This window comes from Vanessa atalanta, chromosome 4, assembly GCF_905147765.1.
Source record: "Vanessa atalanta chromosome 4, ilVanAtal1.2, whole genome shotgun sequence".
In the NCBI taxonomy this organism is placed as follows: domain Eukaryota; kingdom Metazoa; phylum Arthropoda; class Insecta; order Lepidoptera; family Nymphalidae; genus Vanessa; species Vanessa atalanta.
Window position 1 is genome coordinate 13,841,977 of NC_061874.1, and position 20,295 is coordinate 13,862,271.

The window sequence follows — 20,295 nt, forward strand, 5'->3', positions numbered from 1 at the left end:
TTGATTTATTAAAAGATTTAGTTAATTAGCAGATTGAGTAACAGGTATTTTGAGCTGAAAATAATAGCACCCATCGAACAAAGTATTCCATTCAATAATAACGTAACCGAAACGTTATTACAGATTAAATAATTACTAGTGAAATACAGTTTACCTATGCGTTCACTCGACTGGTAAACTGGTATTATAATATAGAAAAGCAAAGATTCTTTTTGATAGAACAAAATAGAATTTTCTGCAACACAACAATGAAAATTGTTAAATTATAATACCGATTTGTTATCATTATTATGTTTATTTATATTTTTCACCAACCCGCATTGGAACAGCGTGGTGGAATAAGCTCCAAACCTTCACCTCAAAGGGAGAGGAGGCCTTAGCCCAGCAGTGGGAAATTTACAGGCTGCTAATGTGTGCTTTCTTCTCAAAACTAGGGGTTGTCGCAACTGGGGGTGGATGCGTAGGTACACATTTGGCAGAATATCTTGTTAAGCATGCAAGTATATTAACAATTTTTTTCAACATCGCACTAAGAAGCTAAAAGCAATTGCATGGAGCAAAGTCATCCCAAGACACACTCACACGTGTACAAATATCTTTGGATTAATTTAGATTAGTTATAGTTAAAATCTTGTTTTATAATATCTAGCTAAATGTTTTTTTTATAGCCAGTGTAATCACAGGCACAAGGGACATAACATCTTAGTTCCCGAGGTTGGTGGCGCATATGAGGAATGGTTAATATTTCTTACAGCGCCTTTGTCTATGGGCGGTGGTGCCCACTTACCATCACGTGGCCCATATGCTCGTCTGCCAACGAATGCCATAAAAAAAAATTACTCATTTCCATCGCACGGTTCATACTCGTTCGGAAGTCAGGGCTATACTATTCTATAACTAGCAGTTATTATTATTTATTATTAAGCCAATATGATTTCATCCCTTTATCTTCGATAAACAATTAAGTATTCAGTCATCGGGCTACCAAGCCTTATTATTGCAAACAAATCTAAAATATTTAAATGGAAAAACAATTTTAACCGAATTGGAAACGGTTAACCTAAAAATTAAATACAGTCGTATCTAAAATAATAAAAATCACTTTTGATATGTTTTTTTTACCATGTATATATTACATATATTTAAATGATATTCTTTGTATTTATAAACAAAATTATCTCATTTATTAAAATAAATAAAAATATTCCTTTTTGGGACCGATCAGTATTTTTACAATAAATTTTTTGTGTTTCTGAATAGATTTTTAGCTAAATATTATCATATGTATAATTCAACGCCTAACGTAGTCACAGCAACGCGTGGCCGCGTCTGCTAGTATTTATATAAAATATGAAGTGACTCATTATCGCGCCTCTTTAAAGCAAACAAAGTAGGTAATCTCAAGTTTGTGAAGAGTAAAGATTGTTTCATACGGATAATTCTCAAAGCGTCTGCATGTTTTATGTGCGTAAATAGATTATATATATTTTTATTCCGCATCTTGAACAATATTGAAATAGTCTCATTGTAAATAAAAGGGAAATGAAGTCACTTAAAAACAATACAGCTGTATAAATGCCTTGTATTCATTATAATAAATCGTAAAACAAAAAATATATCTACATACTGACACACATTTTTTTTTAATAAAAATATCATGACGGTACTTTTGAAATAGTGAAGAACCGAATCTAAACTGTAGTAACTGGCAAAAAATTAGAATTACATCACTTTCGTCACAAGTAAAAGTCGTAAGATTCACGGTCATCGTTTTTACTTATCGTAAAATCGCGAAAATAATCAAGAGGGGAAGCGATTTGTGCCGAGTTATGAACGCTTTCTATGCTGGCGAGTGCGCGCAGTTCTTCCAACGCGCTTATCCCGTACGAACGTAATTCTGTAAACATTACGGACAAAATGTTTGCACACCCCGCGATATAAAGTCACGACGCTTCTATTCACGAGCAATACTAAAGTTAGCAACGATTTGTCAACAGTGAAAGGCTTCGTTAGAACTATATAACAAAAAACGTTTCGAAGTAGCTCAGTCCGAGATGAGAACAGCCATCTGGGTGTTGACCCTCGCGGCGATCGCGGCCGCCGAAATCGCTGATGAACCCTGGGTTGAAGAGGAGGACTTGGAAGAACCATACTCGAATAACAGAGAATACGACCATGATAGAAGAAAGCGAGAAGCGTATGTCGAAGGTCCTTTTGAAGAACACGTTAGGGTTAAGAGAGGATGCAATGACGAACCAAAATATAGAGTACGGCGTTCGGCTGATCACCTGAGGAAACCACGTCAGGTTCATCAATATGAAGTACACGAGTTCAATGATGAAGCATCATTCCCTTCGCCTCCTTACGAGGAAATGTTAGCAGCCAGTGCTGAGCATTACCACAGAGTATACACTCCAGCTCCCCAAGCTCGTAGTTTGAATAGAAAAGTGAGTGCCGGTCCACTTACCTTTGGTGTCCCTAGGGCGTATGAACCTGTTCAAGTTGTCGCTGCACCAGATCTTGGACCCTTACCTGTATCTAAAATTGCTCATCCTAATCCAAATCGTAATCAGGCAGACAGTCTTGCTTCTGTTTCTTTACCGAATGCGGAACCTGTCGCTTTTGTGCCGTTATCTTCAGAGCCTTTAAGAGTAGCGGATGATCTGTCAACGGCAGCTGGTCACCACAAGGAAAAACAACATCCTAAGTCTCGAGGGCATTCTAGAGGTGGTGGTCACCAGCAGCATGGTATCCACAATGCCGAACACGGTGAAAAGGTAATAAAATAATATTGTAATATTTTACCCTTTAGAATTCAAATTTGGCTAATGTAACAAAATTGATTGATCAGTATTTATTTCAGCATATGCAAAATATGGTATAAGCCTAACAAATTTAAAACCGTAGTAAATAGTGTTATTTACATCGTTTTCTTGGTAAATATATAGCTATATATCTAGATAAGCAGGAATTGTTAAACGAACGCTTGATTATTCTTTAAGTTAGTCAATTAAAAAAGACTAAATACAATTCATTTAAGTATGCCCAGCACGTTGGCACTTCTGACTAAAAATAAAACAATATATTATAAAAAATATATATGTAATTTACATAAATCTATTATTCTCTAAACAATTTTCGTAATAAACTTTTGGTTATATGAATGATATATTCAAATAATATTCATTGTTTTGCTTTGACGTCGAACTTTTTGCTGCGGTTAATAATAATTATACATTTTACGTCTTTGCTTCCTATTAAGACGTTTCTAAGATAAGGTCAAGTTCAAGTTGAACGTCTTTGTTATGCGAAATGTTGAAAACATTTTAATAATATTTTTATTAATACGTATTTTTTCAAAGTCTAGTCAGGCAGAGGGACAAATAAGCCACCTGATGGTAAGTGGTGACCAGCACCATTAGGATTGTAAAAAATATTAAACATTCCTTATATCACCTATGCGCTACCAACCTTGGAAATGAAGGTACTATCTCTTTGGTGTCTGTAGTGCCCCTTCCCATGGCTTGAAGGGTTTCAAACACAAAAATACTAAATATTACAGTTTTCCGGTAGTCTATGAATATCTGATAAGTATTTGTTACCAACGTATCCATACGGACTTACACAAAGATCTACCACCAAGTAAATTTATATTTAGCTTATAATATCTTCCTTAGAAAATAACCTTAACGTAGAAAGCAATAGGTATTTTCCTAAACAGCATAGCGTAACTTTTGTACGAATTGTTGCAAAGTTCGTATTTCGCATAAAGTGACTGTTTATCTTTATAATAATATTTTATAGGTCTATCAGTTACATTTATAATAATAATCTTCATAACAAATTTATATATTATAAGCACATATATCACCCTGTAAATGTTGGGCACTACTGGGCTAAGGGTCGTCTTGATAGCTTAGGAGCTCAATCCAACAAACTTTACTTCACCACCGAGCCATAAATGATTTGTAAATACAAATTAAGTAAAGGAAAGTTCGCTTGTCTGTATTCAAACCCTAACCAAATATATCTAATCTTATATATTTAACATTAATAGCCTATAAATTTCCGACTTGCTGAGCTAAGGCTTCCTCTCCCTTTGAGGATAAGATTTGGAGCATATTCTATAACGCTGCCCCAATGCGGGTTAATAAACACAAATTAAGCATATGAAAATTCAGTGGTGCTTGCCTGGGTTTGAACCCACGATCATCGGTTAAGATGCACGCGTTATAACCACTGGGCCATCTCAGCTCAATCCATTCTATTTGTTATCCACATTTATGACTTTTTCCAGAACTAACATATCGATCAAATTATTTAGAACAATTGTCCGGTGAAAAGAGACAAAAATATTCGTAAATCATCCATAGTAATGTTATAAAAAGCTAAAATTTGTTTGTATGTAGGGGGTAATCTCCGGAACTAAGAATCCAATTCTAAAATCTAATGCGTTGACAGAAAGCTACTTTATTCCTTGGTGGCGCAAGGGCGATGTAAAGAATGGTTAATATTTCTTATAGCGTCTATGGGCGTTGGTAACCATATATTCAAATAAAATAAAAATATATATTCAAACATAATGAGTGTAATCATTATACATAAAAAAGAAATATAATTATAAAAGTGACGTCATATATTTAATCATACAATTATACATTAATAATCAAATATTTATTTCATACTAAACAATGGCATATCTTTCTATGAATTATAAATTCGTAATGCGTTTATAATATACCAAAGATAATTAATGAGGTGTTTTGTTTAATTCATAATTATATTCGGTAATTGCGTGGCTTAATTTATTTAGTGCATTTATATAATATCAATGATAACATTTCTGTGACGATGGTGTAAAATGGCTTCATATATGTCTGCTTTTAGGAAATATAATATGGTAACACCATTCTCAATAACTGAATTAAAACCTTATTTAAAATTTGGTTAATTTAATTAATTTTAACGTTGATGTAAATTGACCAAATATTTTTTTAAATAATAAATATAATGATTTGAAAAAAAAAAAATCTTCATTAAATTGAATAATGTTATTGAAATACTCATCATTCTAAAAACAATATTTATATAATCGTTTCGAGTTTTCATTTGTATTTTCCCAATCATTATTTTCTATTGATTGTCCAGTGAAAACAATATGTAGTAGAAATGACGTTTAATAAGTGTTTCAATTAATAATTAACTTTTTATTCAAATGACGTTCCAGTCCAGAACGTATCACTAGTGATACTTATTCGTATGAGTAAAAGAATTTCTTTTATAACATTTATATAATGAATTGATTTCAAACAATTTCAGAGCACAAAGAAATCGAACTCGGAACATCACTTAGATAAGGGCGCCAAAGGCTTCAAGACAGACGAACTTCATCGCAAGGAATATGAAGAAGCTGGTGGTCAGAAAAAGAAGCACCACGATAGAGCCGGTCACAAAGGTGATCACGAAGAAGAGGCCTTCGGTTCCAGAGGAGCACATTTCGGCGAAAAGAAGGGACACAAAAAGGGTCACAAAACTAAAGGTATGATATATATTCTTAAATAAAACACTAGGTGTAAAACGGTGTTCATACGTATATACAGATTTTAATTAATGAACTATCAGATAATTACACTAGCACTTACTCTGCAAACCGAAACATAGCAATACCCGTTTATTGTTTTTACTCAAACAAGCATCTAATGTCCAGATCTTTTCTAAAAATATAATAATGGTGTTTTTAAAAACTGTACATTTAATCTCAAGATATGGCCCTAGCTTTACGTTGAGTACCCTTAGTTGTTTAGCCTATTTGAGTTCATAGCATTCTTATCATTACATTTTAAATAAATGATACACGAAATACCGATGCCAAAATACAACAAAGCCATAATTTTCCATTTTTAAATATATCTCTTTCTATAAGATTACAATGTTCACTAATGTTGTAAATACGACTTGTTACTTTTTCACATTTTAACTAATGAACCGATCATCGATAGCGTACTTAACATCCCACCCCTCACACGCGGGCGAATCCGTAGGCAGAAACTATATATTGATATTATTTACCTCATTTCACAAAACACAACTTTTATCATTGAGATGGCCTATATGGCCCAGTGGTTAGAACGCGTAATATTTAACCGATGATTGCAGGTTCACCCAGGCAAGCACTACTGAACTTTCATGTGTTTAATTTGTTTTTATAATTAATCTCGAGCTCGGCGGTGAAGGAATCTTGAGGAAACCTGCCTAATATGACTATCGCATTGGAGCACCGTAGTGGAATATGCTCCTAACCTTCTCCTCAAAGCGAGACGATGTCTTAGCCCAGCAGTGGGAAATTGAAGGCTATTACTATTATTATTTATATAAGCATTATCATAACTGATTAAGATATTCCAATTTACATAATTCACGTAACGCGTAACATGAAAAACAAGAGAAAATAGAAATCATTTTTGATTAATAGACAGCATAGCGAAGATAATTTATTTAAAATTACGATAAGGTCAAGTGATCAATAGCAAACGAATAACTTTATGTAACAAAACTAACGACGTTCGCTTTCACTTGACCGCAAAATACTTATTTTTTCTCGAACAATAGCCAGTGACGGACGCATTGAGACACACTAACAATCAATTCAACATTAGTCAGTCAGTCATTGCAAATTTCGTCATTTAATTTACCTTTATCTGTAACAAGTTAAATTCCTAGAGTCACTGTTGTTTTTTTTTCGTTTTTATGTTAAGCAAACAAACGTATTTGATTTATGCAATATTTTTAATGCAAATATTTATGAATATAATTAATATATTCCTAGGTTATGTTTACTAGTAGTTACTTAAACGGTTTAGAATTTGTGTATAGTTTGAATTTAGTTTCTTTTACATGTTATCGTTGAGTTGTTGTCACTTGAATTGTAATTAAATGGTACCTCAATTGTTGGTGAAATACCACATTTGTCACCTATAATTGACATACTTCTCAGACAGTTTTGCATGCCTATCATTGTTGTATTTTGTTGGTGATTTTAATAAAAAAATAAGATAGTTCATAGACAATGCGTATTATCCCACACAAGATAAAAAAATTCAGACATAATACATATTATTATATTTCATCTAGTATATTTAAATTACACTTTAATATTATAACTTGGATTTAGAGATTAGTGCTAGCCCGTCTGGGTACGTTAGGTTTTTATTATTATCACGTACCCGCCTTGTTGCCTTCCGGTTTGAAGGATGAGTGAGCCAGGTACGAAAGACGTAACATCTTAGGTCCCAAGGTTGGTTGCGAATTGCTGATGAAAGGAATGGTTAATATTTTTCACAGCACCGATGTCTATGAGCGTCCAATTGCCATCAGGTGGTTCATTTTCCCGCCTACCTATATAATAAATACAAATCAAACTGATTAATTACTTAAACAGTTTATAAAATTTTGTAATTGATATTTAAAATAGATATAATACGTGTATATTAAGGCAAAATGAGGTAGCCTACATGACGTGTTGGACAATGTTTTATCAGATGTGCATGAAATCAGCAACATTTTGTATAGCTGCGGTTTGAGAGTTATTGAGTCTATATAATAGAAAACAGAATAGGAGACGACCTTGATTTATATCTTGTGGTAGTCGTTGTATTTATGGTGTTACAAGTGGTTTAAATACTTCTGGTGGATTCCGTCAATAGGCGAAAATAACTAATGGCTATGAATTGCAAAACAAAAAACAAAATGACATAAAATATTTTTTGTTTTGAACTGTCGGTTTTTATTTCATACATAAGTGTCACGTGCATCGTTTCTTTGTTTGAATAAAATTATCTTGGATTTTTGTACAAAACAAATTTCGGCAATTGGCAGTGTTAATATTATGACCGTGCATCTGAAATCATTTGCACATACGACCATAAAGTTAGGGAATACTAAGCGCGAATGTGTTAGGACGCACACTTGAACAATATATTAGCTATTCTCTGTGACAAAGGACACAATATTATAAAAAAATTAATAATAAAGCCCTATATAATAATGATCAATAACATTATTAAGTAACAGCTACACTATTTATGTTTAAGGATTCCACAATAAATATCACAAGGATGAATTCCATAAAGAGCACAAATTCTACGACGACTTCCATAAGGGTGGTGAGCACCACCGATATGGCAAGTTCAATGCCAAGCACGCCAGCAACGAGAGCGGTAAGAAGAAAGTGCACCACGTCAACGCTGGACATGACTTCTTAGAACATGGCAAGAAGGGCTACAGGTAGAGAATTATATCATTATTACTTTTATAACTTATTCAGAATGTTATACTGATTTATGACTTACATAGCCCGATGAACGGAAAACATGGATCTTGATTACAAGTCCTGTACTTGTCACTAGACTGAACCTATGTTACACTGAAATAAGTGTAACATTTGTGGCTATATTTTATCTGTGCTCGGAGTTAAGCCGCGTGATAAAACTTAAACAGAGTCGAGAGAAATTTAAGATATATGTATAAAAGCTACACGTAAACAGTGTTACGTGAAATGTTCTACATAAAAGAATATACGCCATACATACGCTAAACCTACTGCTAAAATGGTTTTTACCATACGAGCTTTTCTTTTCGAAATAATTTTATCTTTCGATTTTGATAGGTTTCGACGGAGCCGTTGAATTACACCATTTAGCTACCTCGCCTCCCTAACTATTAACCTTTAAAGATTGCCAAAAACATCTTCAAATTATATTTCCATTTCATGATCATGAATTAATTAGAAACTACCTTTGATAATGAATCAAATTTGGTATTTTCTATTTGTATCCATTTCCAATTATTTAGTCTTGAACTTTGAAGCTAAGGACAATAATTCAATAAATATTTATGATCTTTTCAAATAATAATAGATATGCATCGTATTATTTAAAAATCATAACTGACAATACATCCAAAATAAAATAAACAATATAGACGCTAAACTTATAATATTTTGTGATTTTTCAGCAACAAAGGGCATTTAGACGCTGATCACAAAGGTCACAAGGGAAAATCAGGTCATGAAGAACACAATCAGCATCATGCCCAGCATGGAAAGAAGGGTGGCAAGGAAGGCGGGTCGCATTGGGGATATGGAAACTAATCCTAAGGAACGTATATAAGAGCCATAGTTGTGGGACGTTTTAAAGTTATAAATATTGTTAAATGGTACTGAATTGTTATAACCTTAGCTTTACTGTATTTTGTTTTATTTACGATTTTGCTGATACTAAAATATTATACCATCGCAATTATGTTCTATTCATATAAGATATATTTATAAGTATAATTCAAAATCTAAATAAAATAGTATTTAAGTGAGCTCAAGTACTTTTGATTTGTCATTTAAAAGCAATAAATTAAATGTAAAGCTAACTCTGCCAACCGGTTCTGATAGTAGAATCTAAGAAAAATCATTGATAAGTAAGTTTCTTGATGATTTTGATGAATTATAATCTTATTGCAGACAAGATATTCCGTCAAATACAGCAATATTTATTGCATTACCAAATATGGAAAAACTAATTTCACAGTGAATTGTGAATTAAACAGTAATTTATGTAAAAAGTTTTCTATCAGTTCTTTTCACAATCATCGGAACAAATCGGTAAGTTGTTGTAACGGTTTTAAGGTCGTTTGGACCTTTCATTTGAGCTCGTGTTTTAACATAAATTTTCTTTTATGATGTAGACTGTTTAACTTCTATTGAATTCAATTAATTTTTACTATTATATAATAATAAAATATCAGCAAAATCCATTTTTAGATTTGTATTTTTTTTAATTCGTTGTACAATTCCAACTTTAAAATTTCTTAAAAATCTTATCTGTCGTTTAATTCAATTTGTGGTGTTTATTTCTCCGTCCTGAATTCTATTATCTTCTTTGCGATTATTAATATCATATTATCATGAATACATTAAGAAGTTTTTTATTGGTTGAGATGGTAAGAAATTGTTATTTATAGAGATAAAAAATTGTTACATGGGCTATTGTAACTTTATAATGTTTGTAATAAATGTACATATTAATCGTGTTTTTTTAATAATAGTAATAGTAGTAGGAGCGTGCTCTGAGATTTTGCAATGATGCAGTTAAGTTTGGAGTATGTGTAAGACAAATTTTCCAACTATATTATAAATTTTGCTTGTTGGTGTTAGTGCTGGTGATAATACAATCTTGAATACAAAATTTGATTCATTTCATAACATAAATTTAATTAAACCTTCTTAGTTAAAATTGACAAAATGTTTTAAATAGAAAATACCAAACTCATTAATAAGAATATTATATCTAAGATTTTCAAATTTATATGTTGAACCAAATTATAAGTCAATTGTACATTTTTTTTAAGATTTTTATTTCCATTTGTTTTTTATCTTAAATAATTTATGCCTTTTAAAATGATTACGAAGAACACACCATAAGGAAGTTTGGAAGCAAATGCTAAAGAATAGGAGATTTACGAGGTTCCCGTCCACCAGCTGCTGGATTAAAATGTTTGGTATAGATGCTCACAGTATGATGAGGTCTTCGAGGAAAGAATACCCTTTGGCCAGCATCGTCAATAAAGTCACTAAAATCCATGGACCATTCTCGCTTCATTCCACATTTTTCACAGATTTTTGACCTACAAATAAATAAAACATTATATAACAATAATATTTGATAAAGACATAATTGTAAGCTTGGAGAATTATTATCTAATCATAAATACCTTAAATCCTTGAAAATACCAACAGTTGAAAATACTTACGTATATTGACTGACAGCTATGACTTGAACGAGAGGATGACGGAGTTCCTCAGCGTGATCGAGAACAGTACGCAATAGAAGTGTTCCTACACCTTGACCAGCTACATCGGAAGAGGTACCCAGTATCTCCACCTTAATTGAATATAATAATAACAACACATTTGTTAAGTAATTTATATATTTATTTTTATATCTAGTTCATTGGGCTAAATATCCTGTAACCATCTTCGGCTGATTCGCCATAGTCTTACCCCGATATGTTCAGTAGTTTTCAAGGGATTGGCGTATAAAGAAAACCAAAATCATTACATATTACTTATATCGATATATTTAGACGATAATATTATTAATTTATATTTTGTAACTTTTTCGGGTTAAATATTTTTAATTATATCTACATTTTGCTTAAAACTTTTCGACTTAGTTTAAGTTTACTGATTGTTATTCATTATATATATTACATAATAGCAGGCCAGGTCCCGCATTACAATGTTTAGCCAAAAACCTTATGTAAAATACGCTGAATATAATGGTGAAAATATCAGGTCAAAAAATAAGTGTTTTATTGCGTCTTGAGCATTCAAAAAGTAAACCGTTATCTTTTTATAGATATAAATAGAACATTATTGGGATTTCAAGTAGAATCGTATGTATGAAATTAAATATATGACTATCATTATCGTATTAACAGTTTTAAGATGAACACTTACATCATAAAGATAGTTAACATTGTACTTGTTAAATAAATTGGGAGTTTTCAAGCAGTGTGCTATGAAGTACATTCGGTTCCTCTCAGGTCTAGATGATGTAAAATGCGCCCACTCCTCTAACTCATTTACCATCCAAGGGTATGTTTTGTTAGCAACGCTTACACCAACCAGCTTTCTCTCTTTTGTACGCTGAATGTATTCATATGCCAAAAGTCGGTCACCTAAGCACAAAGCAATAAAACTTTTTTTGAAAGGCTTCTTAGCCAATTAGTGAGACATCATCAATTTTTTTATAATATGGTTTAATATGCATTTTTTGTTTCAAACTGGCAAAAAGCCCATTTTTTGGTTAGTGGCACTTAGCACTCAAAGAAATTTGTATCATCTCTTACATCGTCATCGTCGAAATATATCCCTTGTGCCTTTTGTGAAACTGGCTCACTCACTCTTCAAACCGGAACACAACTAAACTATGTATTGCTCATTGCCGTTGAAATAGGAGATGAGCTTTAACTGACAAGGACTTCCCTCTTTTTAAATTCATTTTGATTTTAATACCCTTCATTGAATGATTGATAGATTGATTGAGTCTAAGAATTTATTTCAATAAAGTGCAGTTTTGTTTTCAGAAACCTTAGATTATACTATGTTTATTATATTTGCAAGGCCCCCTCGGTGTAAAATATATAAATTTAAATAAATCAAGTACCAGAATTAGAATACTTGTCTGTAAGGACTTCAAGATAGGAACAGTTGAGACACATCCAGAGACCCACGACGCTCGGTTCCCTCGGCCAGTAATGAGAATAGAGAAATGATTTAATCAATTTTGCATGACTTGAATTACCACGTTCCACCGAGACGGTGTTAATATTAAAACACTGAAAAATTAAGATCATATTACTCCTACTGATAATTAAAATTTAGACATTCAGTCAGGGACATTCAGTCTTCTGAGAAGGGACTTAGAAGCATACTATGCTCAAAATGTTCAATTAAATTTTATGGTGAATTAAAATTATGCATAAAATACGGATAACATTGTATATTTTCTATTAATATTGGTTGTGTCTTAAGATGTTGTATTTATCTATCGAACTGTTTTTGAGATCGAATAGCTGTTATCTTACTGTTTTAAAAATATTAGAATCTTATGTAACGTTATTAGGTGATGAAAATGAGGTCAAACAGCAGCCTAATGTGTAATAATTTGACCTAAGGTGATGATGATGGTCAAATCTAATTTGAAAGATTGAACACTTCATACCGGCTTTCTATCAGGGATAAAGCACTCATCACATGTTGATGACTTGGTAAATCGTTTGATTTGTAAATTGATGCGCGGCTTTGCACACCGCTCAGCTAGCATGGCGTACTTTAATATTTTAAAGCAATTCATTGTTGCAAATTTTCGATCATTGCTGGGAGTTCTGTCCTCATTTTTTATGTTAGTTTATGAAATTTTGTTTTCAACCGAATATTTTTGCTAAATCATTTTCTGACTTCTTTCGTCATGTTTAATAATTTGTGTCATTATAGTGTCATCTAAAAACTTTGAAAATAGTATCATTTAAAGCAAAACATTTTTCATTGACAAATATTATTCTGGAAATATTCTGTATTCAAAGAATACAAACATAACAGTAAGAATATCAGAATATTTTGAATAAAAATATATTCCTATATATATAATAAGTACCTATGTACTTAAATTCTAAAGAAATATTATTTATTTAAAAATTTTTGATATTGTTCTTTTTTCTTAATATTTCTTTATATACAATCTTTAAAGACTGTTTGATAATTAGTAGACCCATTCGAATTCGTAAAAAAAAAATCAGTCAGATCAGCTGTCACCAAGCGGCCATGTCATATTAAATAATTATTTATATCAAACCTAATATTAAAAAAAGCTGAAAATGTTACATCGAAAACATAAATAGTTTTAATTAAACCCCCCATCAACACTTACAATGACGTTAATAATCAGTTACCTGAAATTGCTATCAACAAAGAATTTTTTTACAAAGATGCCATCATATAAAGTTAAAACGATCAATTTTTATGAATTCAAGCGAAACTACGCCGATAAGCCCAAAACTGATTCAAAATCGAAGCAAATAATGGTCAGTTGATAATTATTATACTCCTAACATTTAACAAAATTTTCTTAGTAATTTCTGTAGAATAATTGTAACATATTGCCCACTATATAATAGGGATGTAGTAACTCCCTCCACAGCAATTAATGGGCAATATTATATATATCTCCCCTGTAAGCAACCCAGTCTATTAAATTCGGTATTCAATTTTCTAATAAAACAACTGGATACTTACATTTACTAAATTTCAAATCAATATTAACAGTAGTGCTAACATTTAAAATATACATTTGGATCATGCTATTATGATGAACAAAAAACTTAATATATATTTTCGAAACGATCATAAGTCAATAATGACAGAATAATATGATATATTATGCACTCACATTTAATATGTTGTTAAAATTCTGGTATTCTTTGACTAGGTACAAGGTACAGAAGACGAGCCCCGGATGCGAGTACGCCGTGCCCGACCCGCAGATGTGCCTCGTATACTTCGATTTGTGCGAGAAAACTCTCGGCTGGCTTGGCCAGGACTCGTTAACAAGACACCTGGCTCCAATAGTTATAATGTCGTGTTATCTGATTACATCGCCAGAACCTTAGCTCAAGGTATTATCTTTCGTTAACCGGAAACAAAAAATAAGAATCAAAAGTCGGATTTTTTTGTTACATTTTCATATTATATTGTCTTTTTTCAACGATTTGTCTATTGACAACGTATCCTGTAAGTGATAGAGGTGATTTAAAAATGTATATGAGCGGAAGTGACCATCATGATATCTGGCGTCTATTTTTCCGTCTTCTTAATTTTAATTATAATAAAAATATTTTAAATAATATTGCAGTCATTGTCAATATTGCAGCAGTTGCTTTTGTTAATCCTTGCAATGACGGATGAACAATAATTAACCCAGCAAAATATTAGATTATATTTATTTACGAGCAAATTTACATTTGGAACATTCAATTTTACCAATTGCATTATACCAGGTCACTCAATGCTAGCGGAACAACAAGAAGCCAAGCGCGGCTGGTCACAAATCCGAGGTCTCGCAATAAGTACTTCAGTGTGTCCTTGGGACGCGACGATGTTGGAAAAATGGGCTCGCTGTATGCGTTGCTCTCGATCACGAAAACTGATGTTGTTTACAGCTCATTGCTTGAGAGCGCCAGCCTTACATGAGAAATACAGTGCTCATAATATATTACAAGTAAGTTAATTTGCCTAGTGTAAAAAATGATCAAAAGAAAACGAAACAATATAATAACGATTTATTTTAAGTACAAGGCTCAATAAATTAATGTTCACCTCAACGTTCGCAGAGCGTTTTTATAGCCGCTTGAAATTGTTGAGACAATAAATGATATTATTTTTATTTTATTTATAGGTAATATTAATGGTACCACCAGATGTCCCAAGAGCGTCGGAGATTATTCATATGCTCGCCAAAAACTCCATTCAGAGGGGACGAGATTCAGGATTTCCAGTGCTACGCTTTGATGTGGCTGACAATAAGCTTATGTTAGTAGTCAAAACATCAATCAGGTATTTTTTTTTGTAATTTTATTTGATCTGGTCCTACGTTCAGAGAAATAAAATTATAACTGGGCAAATCAAACTTCACTTTAGTCAGACGAATAGCTAATTATAACAATAACATTCAGGCATATTTAACTCTACAAGTTAATTTTACAAAGCATTTTCTTTACAGAGCAAAAGTGTTGGATGAACTACGATTAAAAAAAGAATATGAATTAAACTTTGAAGTTCTTCCGAATGCTATAAAATTAGCGTCGAACGGTACGCCTAATAGTGAAGAAACGGTTGAAAACAAAGAAAAAACCATTCAAGTTTATACAGCGTTCCCTAAGACAGGAAAAACTTGACACTTAATATGGCAACTTGTTTGAATCTTAATTGGAACTGACGGTTTGGTGATAGCTGAAAATATACAGAATTTACTGAATACAAATACAGTTGTTTTATTTCTGATATCAAATATGGAAGGCATTTGTTTGATATCGAAATAAAAATATACTTTATTCAATTATAACCATTTTTGAATCGTAATTTTACAGAATATAAATTATAATATGTTAAACCAGTGTCACAGCTACTGGTTTTCTTCATAATGGCTGATCCCTTAGATTGTTGTTGTACAAAAGTCATTGAAATTGTCGAATCATATTTGAATAAATAAACATGAAGATTTGTGAATATATAATCCATGCGTTCCTAGACTATTTCATCATATCCGATGGTTATAAAACTGGTGAGGTTTCTGTGTTCGCTAGAGGCCCTGACCCAAAAAATGCAACATTGTTTTCTATGCATTTTTGTCCTTCAATATAAAACCATTTTATGTAGACCCTTATTTGTCCGCGCGAAAACGAATTTAAAAAGTTAAAAAAAAAAACAGCATGATCAAAAATCACGAATAAAGCCGCGAGTTTTATTATAACATCGAAGTAAAATATAAACGTCTAGATAATACGTAATAAAAACCACATCATTTTTATGCACCGCATTAATCATAGATACCATATTTAAATGGACTACGTAACATGAGACAGTTCACGGATCACTGCACACGGTAAAGAACCACAAGTACGTTTTCAATAAGCTATTTGCGACATATTATCAGTTCTTGCTTTCTGTTCTTTAAATCTTGATTACAAAATTAAATCACGTCTATATTTATGATTTGCCATTCGCAACAATGGGTATCCGGTGAAATTTTGCCCTCGAAATATTTTGGCAACGGCTATAGATTTTCCAACAATTATTGCAAATGTTTATGAAATTATAAATTATATTTGATAAATTAAATAAAAATTCTATTTATATGAATTTATATCCTGGTCAATATCCAAAATAAGCTTTCGAAAAGGAATCTCGAAAAAAAAAATACAAATTACAACCAAGAAAAGTACTTATAATTTTTGATATATACCAAAGCCCAAACTATACTGACTAATAAACGAGGACACCTTTTTTATAAAATACCAAACTCAAGAAACAACTAAGCCAATAGAAAAAACTAATATCCGAAGATTCCGCACGATTTCCGAGGTTTTAGTATATTTTAAACGAGATACCTACTGTAGCAATAGTTCAATGCGTTTGAGTAATACGATTAAAAGAAAATTGTAAATAAAATAGTTAGTCTATAAACAATAGGTAAGAAGTAAGTGAGAAGCATTGTACTAGAGCTGGCGTTATATTGTGAAAGACTTCGCGGTTGCGATCAACCGTTATATAAAATACAAGATTTGAACTATAATGTGGAGTTCTTAAACGGTGCGCTACGAACGGACGGAACAGTTTTTGTCAATTTATCGGTAAAAACTCATAAACGTGACAAAGATTTATGTGGTTAACATAGTTTTTGTTTAAATTTAAAAATTACACAAGTAATTCAAGAACAATTATTTTTAAATCGAATTTTTATTGCTTTATTTATTATAAATAAAAACACAAATTGTTAGTAGCGGATAATATTTTTTAGACTTTAAATTATTTTTGAGCAATCATGGAATTAAAGCTACTTGCATTGGGTTTTTTGCACTTGGCTATAGCTATGCCGGCTATAACACTCCATGATTTGGAAATGGTCGATGACACGATGTCAATTGGGTCATATGTCCGGGAAACCAGGGCTGCACCAGTAAGTACCTAATTTTAATTATTTTAACCTAATACTTTTAACCGTTATATATATATTTGCATTGGAAAGCATTAAAAATAATATGTTATATCTTAGCATAAAAAACAGTGTTCTTGTGTGATTGAATGGCTAGATGTTTGAAGATTAGATGGTACCTAACCGTTCTTTGTAAGAACTATAATTATTATGTTATATTGAACCTACTAAAAAAAAAAGAAAATAAAATCAAAAATTTTCAACTCGAAAAGCATATTTTTTATAATTTTATTAGTACCCTAATTTATTAAACAAATAAACTATCTCTTGTGTATTCAAATTCTCACAAATATTCTTAAAAAATCTTTCAGCCTGAAAATTTTCACAAAACTTACCAAAGCGAAGGTGACGGAGAGATCGGATATTCCAGAAAGAAGACTGGCGGTGGCAAAAAAGGTTACCAACATTTCGACTCCTACCACAAAAAGGCCGGAGACAACTATGAGCTTGAAACACAAGACTCGTTTGGACTAGATGACGAAGGTCACGATGGAGCCCACAGTCATCCTCAAGAGAAAAGAGGTGAATTGAGCAAGATTCGTTTTACGTTAATTTAAAATCTTAATTAAATTCCTGAAGACGAATTTTAGATTATTTTCTTAGTATATTTATAAATAAATATTTGTCTCAGTCCAAAATATGCTTCGCAGTATGTAGGAATTATGGGAACAAAAGATACAAGTAGTGTGTTAAAATTAATTAGGTGTCTCAAATGTTTAATGTTTTATTTTCAAAAATAATTTATTATCTTATAATATATCTAATTCTAGAAAGATATCGTGAAGAGGAACCAGAAGCTGAAGAAGAAGAAGTAGAAAAAGTTGAAAAGTCAGCGAATGATCACGAAGAACTAAGGTATGATTAAAAAATATTTATTATATACGAGATTTTTTGATTTTCAGTGCATATAACCATAGCTAACGTTTTTTTATGCGTGGATTATTTAAGAAATGTTAATTAATGTACATTAATAAAAATATTAAATGATTGCAATAAAAATACACTAGTACTGACACACTAGATTGTTTACTAATTATTATTTTTTTTTGGAACAGAGAGGGCCCTCAGGATGGTAATGGTGGAGTGGAAGCTGTAGGTCATGATCCTGCTGACTACGTTCTTCCAGAAAAGTACACCTATGGTACTGGGGATGAATATAATTTCTAAATTAAATAAAAAGTGTATCTAATAGGAGAAGGCAAATAATTTATACACAATCAAATTAACCAAAGACTTAAAATTTGTTATTATTATTTAATATATATATTAAGTACATTGTTTGAAGGTGAAATTTAATATATTATTTGCTATAATTCAAAATGTGTCTTTTAAAAATTGTAATAGAATTAAAAAAAATCAATTTAATTTCTTTAATATCGTTTATAAATAAAGTGTAAAGTATATAATATTACTGTTTTATTTTTGCTCAGCATTAACAAAACGTTATTCCAAATTTAAAAAAACGCAGACTGAATAACAGTAGATTTAAGTCAGAGAAGAAAAAAAAAACTTTAGACAGTCAGTTCAGTGACATTTTGATTTTGACAATGTGACAATTGACATTTGTTTTGCTTGCGCGACGAAGTCGAATAAAGATTCACCGAAAGCAAAATAGACAAAAACTGCATAATCCTGTGAAAAATTGTGATGTGAGTCCTCGAGAGACCTATACACGAGAAATATGGGTATCAAAATCGTTGATATTATTGCAACAATAATAATAAATTTCGTATCTTACGCATACACGGGTAAGTACCTACCTAAACAATTATTTAATTGAATCAATTCATTCAGGACGTGATATTCGAGAACTTTATTCTTTTTAACAGAGCATATCCTGTTCTGCAACACAAGCCAGTTGAATAGCTGCCCAGGGAATAATCAAGTATGCAATGGAACTTCACATGAATGCTATTGTTTAGAACAGTATGTGAGGAATGGAGACGACTGCGTAGCTGAATCAGAGTCATCGTCGAATCACGATGCTACAGCCGCCGTTGTTTCAATATTCACAATAGCTCTCGTTGTCTCTGGCTTGGTGTTAGTTATTAGGAAATATAATTTGATTGAATATATTCATCAAAAGATTAATTTAAAAAGAAGTAATGATGTTATGTATGAGGACGTGATGATAGGTCAAGACGATCCCCCATTGGTTCCGTAATCTCTCACTTGATCGGTCATAATTTATTTGTTTAGATATTAATAGCAACAAAGTTTAAATATTTATTTACCGAGGATTGTATTGTGTAATATAATTTATTCTATCATTTTCCTGTTTGTTGATATTGAATATAAACTGATTATTATAAATTTAGATTATATTGTTGAAGCTGATTGGGTATTATTTATTTCTATTTCTTTGGAAAGTTGCATTATAATTTATGGCATAAATTTACTAGACAACTTTAGCGATACAACAGTAAAACCATTGATTCATTTATAAATTAAATCCTTTGTTACAGTTGTTTTACAAACAATGAAATACATTATTGCTCAAATTATGTTTGCTATGCTAATTAATGTAATAATACTAATGTTAACTTTTTTAGTAACTAATTTTCAATTCTGATAAATTTTTTATGCCCTATATACATAAAAGACTATCAGAGGAATATAAGTATATTACAAATGAATATTAAAAACGAATACTTTATAAATTACAATTGTGTACGACAATTAGAATCACGGCAAGCATGTTCGTAACATTTTCCTGTTGGAAAGCAATTCTGATTATATAGCTGAAAAAATTACCTGGGTGCCTAACACCAGAGGCATAATGACAATATCCTCTATAAATTCTTTAATATTGAAACTTGTTATTTGCTTGGTAAATAAATGTTTAATCCTTTGTACGTAAGTGTTATATAAAACAAATGTAATTAAAAAAAAGACAAAGGGTTGTTCACATTCTTAAATAAATTTAAAATAGATTTGTTGAATCTTTAATAATAATTTATAAAGTTGATGAAAT

The 20,295-nt window shown here is 31.5% G+C and overlaps 4 protein-coding genes across 4 annotated transcripts; 3 read left to right on the forward strand and 1 right to left on the reverse strand.

The window, feature by feature from the left end:
• The first annotated feature begins 1,694 nt into the window (after positions 1 to 1,694).
• Positions 1,695 to 9,241, forward strand: LOC125077822. Its single transcript, XM_047689900.1, has 4 exons — positions 1,695 to 2,777; positions 5,320 to 5,539; positions 8,091 to 8,283; positions 9,013 to 9,241. Exons 1-4 carry the CDS (start codon positions 2,055 to 2,057, stop codon positions 9,146 to 9,148), a joined length of 1,272 nt encoding a protein of 423 aa, XP_047545856.1. The 5' UTR covers positions 1,695 to 2,054; the 3' UTR covers positions 9,149 to 9,241.
• Positions 9,242 to 10,423: 1,182 nt separating this feature from the next.
• LOC125077803 lies at positions 10,424 to 13,010 on the reverse strand. Its single transcript, XM_047689872.1, has 5 exons — positions 12,777 to 13,010; positions 12,219 to 12,390; positions 11,510 to 11,730; positions 10,801 to 10,931; positions 10,424 to 10,674 (listed from the first exon to the last, which is right to left on the reverse strand). The coding sequence occupies exons 1-5, from the start codon at positions 12,906 to 12,908 to the stop codon at positions 10,491 to 10,493; spliced, it is 840 nt and encodes a 279-aa protein (XP_047545828.1). The 5' UTR covers positions 12,909 to 13,010; the 3' UTR covers positions 10,424 to 10,490.
• Positions 13,011 to 13,355: 345 nt separating this feature from the next.
• LOC125077811 lies at positions 13,356 to 15,590 on the forward strand. The gene is made up of 5 exons (XM_047689881.1): positions 13,356 to 13,635; positions 14,040 to 14,226; positions 14,608 to 14,828; positions 15,006 to 15,139; positions 15,330 to 15,590. Exons 1-5 carry the CDS (start codon positions 13,483 to 13,485, stop codon positions 15,502 to 15,504), a joined length of 870 nt encoding a protein of 289 aa, XP_047545837.1. The 5' UTR covers positions 13,356 to 13,482; the 3' UTR covers positions 15,505 to 15,590.
• A 1,538-nt stretch (positions 15,591 to 17,128) lies between these two features.
• LOC125077899 lies at positions 17,129 to 18,511 on the forward strand. The gene is made up of 4 exons (XM_047690012.1): positions 17,129 to 17,285; positions 17,633 to 17,843; positions 18,092 to 18,176; positions 18,377 to 18,511. The coding sequence occupies exons 1-4, from the start codon at positions 17,151 to 17,153 to the stop codon at positions 18,486 to 18,488; spliced, it is 543 nt and encodes a 180-aa protein (XP_047545968.1). The 5' UTR covers positions 17,129 to 17,150; the 3' UTR covers positions 18,489 to 18,511.
• The last annotated feature ends 1,784 nt before the right edge of the window (positions 18,512 to 20,295 follow it).

What these genes read in the sequence shown, in the direction of transcription:
- LOC125077899 (XM_047690012.1), top strand. Translation starts at nt 17,151, where the DNA reads ATGGAATTAAAGCTACTTGCATTGGGTTTTTTGCACTTGGCTATAGCT. An exon ending in TCATCCTCAAGAGAAAAGAG is followed by an intron (nt 17,844 to 18,091) that starts GTGAATTGAGCA and finishes ATCTAATTCTAG; the next exon opens with AAAGATATCGTGAAGAGGAA. An exon ending in AATGATCACGAAGAACTAAG is followed by an intron (nt 18,177 to 18,376) that starts GTATGATTAAAA and finishes TTTTTGGAACAG; the next exon opens with AGAGGGCCCTCAGGATGGTA.
- LOC125077811 (XM_047689881.1), top strand. Translation starts at nt 13,483, where the DNA reads ATGACGTTAATAATCAGTTACCTGAAATTGCTATCAACAAAGAATTTT. An exon ending in CGCCAGAACCTTAGCTCAAG is followed by an intron (nt 14,227 to 14,607) that starts GTATTATCTTTC and finishes GCATTATACCAG; the next exon opens with GTCACTCAATGCTAGCGGAA. An exon ending in GTGCTCATAATATATTACAA is followed by an intron (nt 14,829 to 15,005) that starts GTAAGTTAATTT and finishes TTTTATTTATAG; the next exon opens with GTAATATTAATGGTACCACC.
- LOC125077822 (XM_047689900.1), top strand. Translation starts at nt 2,055, where the DNA reads ATGAGAACAGCCATCTGGGTGTTGACCCTCGCGGCGATCGCGGCCGCC. An exon ending in AAAGGGTCACAAAACTAAAG is followed by an intron (nt 5,540 to 8,090) that starts GTATGATATATA and finishes TTTATGTTTAAG; the next exon opens with GATTCCACAATAAATATCAC. An exon ending in CATGGCAAGAAGGGCTACAG is followed by an intron (nt 8,284 to 9,012) that starts GTAGAGAATTAT and finishes GTGATTTTTCAG; the next exon opens with CAACAAAGGGCATTTAGACG.
- LOC125077803 (XM_047689872.1), bottom strand. Translation starts at nt 12,908, where the DNA reads ATGAATTGCTTTAAAATATTAAAGTACGCCATGCTAGCTGAGCGGTGT. An exon ending in TTATCCCTGATAGAAAGCCG is followed by an intron (nt 12,391 to 12,776) that starts GTATGAAGTGTT and finishes TTAATTTTTCAG; the next exon opens with TGTTTTAATATTAACACCGT. An exon ending in ATGTTAACTATCTTTATGAT is followed by an intron (nt 10,932 to 11,509) that starts GTAAGTGTTCAT and finishes TATTCAATTAAG; the next exon opens with GTGGAGATACTGGGTACCTC.